The sequence below is a fragment of the Meleagris gallopavo genome, chromosome 26 (assembly GCF_000146605.3).
Source record: "Meleagris gallopavo isolate NT-WF06-2002-E0010 breed Aviagen turkey brand Nicholas breeding stock chromosome 26, Turkey_5.1, whole genome shotgun sequence".
Lineage (NCBI taxonomy): Eukaryota > Metazoa > Chordata > Aves > Galliformes > Phasianidae > Meleagris > Meleagris gallopavo.
The window spans coordinates 372,064-379,683 of NC_015036.2; the positions used below are offsets into that span (position 1 = coordinate 372,064).

A 7,620-nucleotide genomic window follows, 5' to 3' on the forward strand; every position below is an offset into this window, starting at 1 on the left:
GCTGTCAACCACCGCCCGGCCGGGCACCCCTCCGAGGTGCAGACGCCAGGTGAAGCGGGCACGGGACAGCATGCCGTGCTCCTCCGGCATCCTTGGGTGGTGCCAGGCATCGGTAGGGGCTACGGAACACCCCGGGGCTGACTGCCTGTAGGCAGAGCAGGGAGTGAGCAGAGAAAGACAGAGCTGCACCCAGCGCGAGCAGCCATCAGTAGGTTTCAGAGCAAACAAGTGCAGGCTTCCATCTTCCTCCTCCGTTTGTGCCAGGGATGCCCGGTGCTCCCTTAGCTCCCTTCTCCCCCGGTACCTCCGCACCATCCCGGCTGCTCCTCACCTCCTCACCTCCCCCATCCCAACGGCCTGATTTGCACCGCTCTCTTCCAGCTGAGCCGCCCTTCGAGGCGCTCCCGGCCGTGACGGGGGCAGCAGTGATGGGGATGCTGGTGGCCACCTCCATGTCTCTGCTGGCTGTGCACTACATCGCTCGCCATCGGGACCGCCTGCCACGTGAGTGTCAGGGGGCTCAGCAGGGTGGCAAAACTCCAGCAGCTCCATCTGATGTCCGTCTGTCCATCCGTAGGGCTGCACGAGCTGCTGTTCCGCATGTGAGTGCCCCAAACCTCGCCACACTCCCAGCACACTCCTGCATCTCTTTGCTCACCTGAGAGCCCCATATCTCCAGGGCTGGCCCCGATGCCCCACAGCTTGCCGAGGATGCCAACGTGGCCGTGAGCACGGAGGATGGAGGACAGGGACAGGAGGAGCCGGGTGGCCTCAGCACAGCAGCCATGGAAGGTAGAGGGAGGGCAGAGCCACCAGCATGGTGGTACAGCCTGGCGCCACTGAGGCTCTCCATCCCGTCCCATTGCAGAAGAGCCACGCTCAGCCCCACCAGGTGACCCTGTGGATGATGCACCGGTGGATGTCAGCATCACGGTGACAGCTATGCCTTGAGCATGGCACACTCCTGAGACACCCCTCCTCACTGCTGCTCTTCCTGGGGAATGAGAGCTGGGATGTGGCAACAGCACCCCTGGGGCAGCCCCATCCTCCTGAGCTGTGCTGTACCCCACTGCTTCCTTTGCCTCAATAAAGGCTGCAAGAGAGCAGAGGCAGCGGGGATCTTCTTCCACAGAGCCTCAGTCTGGGTGGGGAGGGAGCAGAGAGGCTGCAAACCCAGGGATGAGGACCCCAGGAGGTGAGGGTGAAGCTGTGGAATTCTCAGCCTTTACCCTTTGCATGGAAAGGGGCTTCACCCACAGGAAATGTCCCCACAGCCCTCCTGGCATGCGTGGCTGCTGGTGCTGGGCTGCAGGTAAAGCGCCACAGATGAAGTCTTTTGGGCTGTTTTACTGTGCTCCAACATGGACTGCCAGCAAGCCAGGGCCTGGCTCTGCTGCTCTGCAGTGAGGGGAGATGCATCACTGCTCCCAGGGAGCTGGGATGGTTGGGGAAAGGGAGATCTCTGCGTGGAGAGCATGGAGGAGGCGGCCCTCAGCTTTGGGTTTATGCAAGAGAGGGGAGGTCCTGGCACTGCCCTGCATCTCATGAACGATCCGCCCAACCTCAGCGCCGGCACCAATCACCACTCTGCCATCCCATCGTGCAGCAGCATTCACTTTAATATTTATCAAACCACCAAAACAAAACAAAAACAAAAACAAAAAACAACACGCAACAACTACATCATTCCAACACATGTGCAATTTCCAAAGAAATATTACATCTTCTTCGGAAAATAGAGTGTATTTACCCATATGCCAACATGCACACATCTGGAGCTCAGCGCAGCACAGCACTGCAGCAGTGATGCGTTCAGAGGTACATGGAGGAACACAGAGAGTTTGTCCATTTGTTTTTTCTCTAAAGTCCCAAAGATGGGGAAAAAGGGGCTGATGGACACAGGGTTGTCGAACTCGGTGCTTGGGGAAAGCAGGGAGCTGCAAGGCGCCGGGAGCCCAGCAGAGCTCGCTGCTGGTTCAGGGAAGGAGAGGAGCACCGCCAAAGCCACGGGAAGGATGGGGTTTGGGCGGACGAAGCAGAGCAGAGGGAGGAGCGGGGCTGTGCACGCAGCCTGAAGGCGGAGTGCTCCCATGGGACCGGCGGGAGGTTTGGAGTTGGGCACACGGAGGTGGGAGCACGCACCGAAACCCGACAGCGAAAGCAGAGCTCAGACACATTTTAAAATAAAATACAATAAATGGAAGACAAACACTTAAAACAGTGTCACTCACTATAAATAAAGCAGTCTGCGGGGAGCTGCTGCTAACAGGGCGGATCGCAGCCTCCCACATCCATCGCTGCCCGCCCGGCTCCGTCGGACACCGGAGCTGCTCCGCCCGCCCGAGCTCACACCGGCATCCTGCGTTGGCATCAAGAAAGCAGAGCAGCAAATCCGGGAAGGGTGCGGCCCTCATGTGGTGCCTGTCGGGTAGCTTTGCCTCCCTCTGGCACGCGCTCAGACGTGCAGACATGAGAACCGAAGCGCGCAGAGGGGAGAAACCGCGGCACACAGCACAGCATCACTGCCAGGATCTGGGCACAAAGCGTAACCAGAATCCTACCTGCGTGACAGCCCAGCTCCGAGCCAACGCGTCCTCGTTACGGGCTCTATTTATAAAGCACATAACACGTTATTTTGTACCTCCGTGCTGTACACAGAGCAGACATTCAGTGGGGAACGGAGCTTTGGGTCGGGCACGGCTCTGAGCTGCATCCCTCCCCCGGCCCCTTCCTGCTCAGCCCGGGCTGCACGGGGAGCCGCAGGCAGCTGCAGTGGTGACGGAGGCACCCAGCAGCCGGGGCTACGCGCTGCTTTGTGGAAAGAGTGCTTTACGAGCACGGCTTCATTGCATTTACTCTGATTAAATTTGGAAGGAAAAAAAAACAACCACCAAAAACCCAAGGCTGCGGTGAAGGCTGCAGCACCTCCACCTGCTGCACGGCACGGCAGAGCACAGCACAGCACGGCACAGCCGAGCAGTGCTGATCCCCTTCTGCCCACTCCCAGCACAGCAGTCTGAGTGCAGCCCAACCCAGCGCAGCCCCGCGCACCCACAGCACCATTAAAGCCTCTCAGCAGCGCTCCTCTGCCGGCTCCATGGAACACACACTGCACACTTCCCATCGTTGTTCTTTATATTATTACCAATCTTTTTTTGTTTATATACACAGAACCAGGCTAGCTTCACGGTGCGTGGGAAAAAAGGAATCTCAAGGCATAAATAATATAAAAAGGCAACCATTTAAAAACAAGATACATTCATATGACACTACTACAAAAAATAAATAGTGACTCTCTCTGTTATAATTAAGGCCCCTCCATCAGTCCCTCCAGCGCTCCCCTCAGCTCTCCTGCAGTGGGGGCTGCCCAGAACCACGCAGTGTTGCAGTCCAGCCCGGTTTGTCCCTGCAGTCCTTGGGCACAGGCTGCAGAACCAGCGGGCTCCAGCTCAGAACGTGGTTTGGTGTTTCTGAGAGCGCACAGCTGTCACCTGCAAAGCAAGAGCAACGAGCTTTCAGCTCAGTGGCCTCATGAGCACAGAGGAAATTCAGGTTAGCGGATCTCGGCAAGGCTTTCTGAGTGGGTTTACTCCCAGAAAACCCTGAGGAAGCGTCGGGCAACAGCACAGCGCCTCGGCTCTACAGGCACATCGATGCTGCTCTCCAACAGGCTGGGATGACACAGCCCAGCCCCACCTGCATCCCTGTGCTGCCCTCACCTCCAGCACGGGTTTGGCCACCCCAGATGCAGTAGGGAACATGCAGTATCTCAGCCCCTCGGTCTGCATTTGTGTTCCCTCGCGTTTGCTGTGTGTACAGGCAGCCACCGGCCAGCAGCAATCAGCCTCACTACCTGCAGTGTGCGGCAGGCTGAGCTCATTTAGAGGCGTCAGTCAAGAAGAGCACGCTCAGCTTCACACCGCTTTTCTGCAGGAGGTGGAACGCAGCCCCTTTTCCAAAGGCCAGCGCTTTTGCGAGCTTAATTACCAGTCTCTCTGTTTAATTAAGTGCCATTTCCGCAGCGTCCCCGCGCCGGGTGCCGCCCCATCCCCGCCTCACCATCCGCGTGCTCCAGGCAGAGCGGCCCGGCGCTGCCCCTGCAGCAGGGCTGAGGGCTGGGCGGCTGCTCGGCTGGCTCCGTGCTGTCCTCCTCCGCCCGCCCGCCGTGCTCGGGGATGCCGGAGGCCAAACACATGGCAACCATGATGTGGCTCAGGGGCTTCATCTCCAGGCTGTCCTGCTGGCACGGAGCGACGATGGGCACGAGGGGCAGCGCGCTGCTGCTGAAAGTGCCGTTGGCTTTGGTGAAACACCTGAGGATGTAAGCCACAACCACAGAGTATTAAGGTGGGAAAAGGCCTCTCAGGTCACAAAGTCCAGCCCACCCCAACTCTGCCCACGACCCTCAGTGCCACATCCCCCCGGCTCTGGGACACCCCAGGGACGGTGACTCCCCCTCCCCGGGCAGCTGTGCAGTGCAGCACTGCTCTTTGGAGGAGAGATTGTTCCTCATATCCAGCATGAGTGGGATACCAGGAGTGGCTGTGAGCCCTGATCATCTGCACGTTCTCCCTTTCTACCACTCAACTTAGCATGAGAAACTGATTTTTAAGTACTTCACCATGTGTTATTTACTGTAGAGATCTTGCCAAGTGAGTTCTGAATGTATTTTTGGATCAATCCTAACATTAAGAGAAGGATCAAGCGTTTCTTCTCCCAACAGACAGCTGGAAACACTGCAAACATTTGCTCAGTTGCTTCCCCTGTCCGCTGTGGCCCGACCATTGACTTGCAGGTCTCCACCAGGGCAGCCCCACACGGCGGCCTTTCACCACCAACAGAAAGAACTCAGGTCTGAAACCCAAGCAGCAAACAAAGTGCCTTGGAAAACAAATGCTGAAGTGTTATCAGAGTGGATGCAAACTACAAAAATACATTCAGCACTATAAAGGCAAAATCCCGCGCGGTGCAGCTCAGATCGCGACCCTGTGAGACGCACACAGGGCTGTGAAATCAGAGCTAGACTGCGAAATGAATCGTTACAGCCAAGGTATTTAACCTTCAGCAGAAAGAGTCCTCAGCAGACACGCACGCCATTGCAGCAGGCAGGGAAAACGCCTGCAGTCTTTGCAGCTCCTCTAACAATGTAGACTCAGCGAACATTCATACAAGCAAATGCTATGCACGACAGCCCAAAATCACACTTCACTGTGGTTTTATAGAAAACCATAATTACCACAAAAGTAAAAGGTTCACTTGTATGGCTGCCATAGACCAGGAAAGCACCCCCGGCGCGCTCCTGGATGGGTACGCAGGTAGAGCAGAAGCAAGGAGCCCAGAACGCAGTGCTGTCACCGTGTCCTCACCTGCCCTGCAGAGCTCTTCCAGCCCCATCTGAGCTACGGATGGAGCACAGCTCTGTTACGTGTGAGCCCAGCACGACTCCCAGGCACTCGAGGGAAGGCTGAACAGGCTTCCAGCTCCGCGCGCAGATTACAAGCCCATGTGCACAACTCAGAGCTCTTCTTTGCTGCCCAGCCTACGCAGAACAGCCGCCTGCCCTGCTCCCGGTGATGAGCCCATCCACCTCACCACACACTGCTGTTTGTTGCTGCTTTCTGCGCTACCCAGGTGCTGGCACCCACACAGCCCACGTGGGCTCCGAGCCCGCACCGTGAGCGACCTGCATGTTTACCCCTGTGACTGCTGGGAGACTCCTTTCCAGAGTGCTTTTCCCTAACAGTGCCCTCCTCCAGCCAGCACAGAGCCACGAGGGCTGCAAAAAGCTCTCTGGCCCCCGCCCCGTCCTGCTGTGCCCACTGACCCCACAGTGCCATCGGGGCCACACGGGGAGGGGATGGAGAGCCTTCATGGCACTCACAGCTCCCCGCTCCGTCCTTCCGCCCTGAGCCGCCTCCAGATCATTATTCCAAGTACCAAAATACCACAAAAGCCACTGAAGAATCCACATGAAACACATCTGGGCTTCAAACAAATCCATTTATTAGTTTGCATTTCTTTCCGCAGAGGTTTTGACTACACTCACTCATTATTTAAAAAATTCTTAGAGAAACCCATTTAAGATGTTTGGTTTTGCATGTTTATGGGACTTTCTTTTTAAAGACACAGAGGTCAGTGCAGCGCTTTGTATTACTCCACTGGCTTGAATGGGGCTCCAAGACAGCCGTTCAGCTTTTTTAGCTTAAAAACCACATTCTGACGGAAACTGGCCACGGGCGTGCCCAGAGCGAGCAGCAGCGGAAAATCTCTGCAGCAGAAAACGCCTTGCATCGACTCTCAGCGCTGCAGTCCCACCAGGCATCGTGCACAGCCCTCCAACCCGAAGGGCCGTTCGCTCGGGATGCGTGTGCAGATCTCTGACGGGAGCACAGCGTGTGCCAAGGAACTACAGAGAGCAGAACTGCTCGGAAACCACCGAGGACCCAGAGAACGTCGGTGCAAAAGCAACAGAGAACCGCAACAAAAAGAAATCTGCTTTGAACCCCGACGCAACCAGCACGAATCACGCTCATCTCCCTGGCTTTGTCCACCACCACAACCTGGCAGCCCCTCCTCCGTCAGAGCTCCGCGAGCAATAACCAAAGACCAGAGGATTCCATTGCTGTAACAGTGAAACCCCTCCACGGTGGCTGCTGGAATGGCCGTGCTCACCAGCTCAAACGTGCGCTTGGACTTACAAGGTCACTGAGTGCCCACGCCTCCAACACCTCCAACAACACCGAGGCAAAGCCGGGCCCACCCCGCTGCCCCCATGTGCCCCTCTGTGTCCCCATCCCTCCGGGGCTGCAGCTGCAGGGGACAGTTTGTGGTTTGTGTCACACAGAGCGGGGCTGAAGAGTCAAAGTTCAGCCATTGCTGATGGCCCACTGGGAGGAGCACCGCAGTCTCAGGGGATGGAACTCGTTCTCTCCTTTTTCTTAAGAAAAAAGAGTAATTAAGAATGCAAATATGCTTAAAACTGGGAAACAGGCTACTAATTACAGCGTAACACATACAACGCGTTCCAAATGACAGCCAGTTGTACACATCCCAGTCACTGCTGTTACTGGGTCGGTTTGCAGTGACGGCCGCTCCGTCCCCATTGGTGTCACAGCTCTGCTCAGCGCAGCCCCTCCCCACCCTGAGACCACCGCCGCCCACCCCTCTGTGCCCTCAGCACACAGCACCACGGCTCTGGGACTGCCCCGGGGTGACCTAACAACGTCTGTTACGGGAGGACGAAGCATTTCAACGCCACTTTGAGCTCTATTTTCAGAGGTAAAACCACAAAGACGAATCATGAAAGTTTTCAGCCTTTGGGAACAGCTGAACTCCAGCTCAGCTCCTTTGGACGCGCACTGGAAGGTAAACGCCACTTTAATAAGAGAGAAAATTCAGAGCATGACTGAAAAGACCCCAGATTTACTCCTCAGCCTGTCCAGAACGTCTGACTTTCAGCCCTTAAACAACCAGAGACCCCCTCAGAAGCCTGGAAGGCAGCCCATCCTCCACAACCCTTCCAGCAGAACGCCCGGCGGGCGCCCGGCCCCTCACCATGCACACAGCAGACCCCCTCCCCACAGACCCAAGCCCACCCGGCGCCCTCCCCCACGCTCACCT

General features: G+C 56.8%; 2 protein-coding genes across 2 annotated transcripts in view; one reads left to right on the forward strand and one right to left on the reverse strand.

The window, feature by feature from the left end:
• Window positions 1–1,260, forward strand: part of VSIG10L2 (V-set and immunoglobulin domain containing 10 like 2) — a 6,079-nt gene extending 4,819 nt beyond the window's left edge. Inside the window, exons 8-12 of the mRNA XM_031556838.1 lie at window positions 37–112; window positions 265–504; window positions 578–602; window positions 680–792; window positions 869–1,260. Of these exons, the coding sequence (XP_031412698.1) occupies window positions 37–112; window positions 265–504; window positions 578–602; window positions 680–792; window positions 869–951 (537 nt within the window). The 3' untranslated portion in view covers window positions 952–1,260. The remainder of the gene's footprint in view (window positions 1–36; window positions 113–264; window positions 505–577; window positions 603–679; window positions 793–868) is intronic.
• Window positions 1,261–1,598: 338 nt separating this feature from the next.
• Window positions 1,599–7,620, reverse strand: part of CDON (cell adhesion associated, oncogene regulated) — a 34,765-nt gene continuing 28,743 nt past the window's right edge. Inside the window, 2 exon segments of the mRNA XM_031556839.1 lie at window positions 1,599–3,491; window positions 4,060–4,326. Of these exon segments, the coding sequence (XP_031412699.1) occupies window positions 3,343–3,491; window positions 4,060–4,326 (416 nt within the window). The 3' untranslated portion in view covers window positions 1,599–3,342.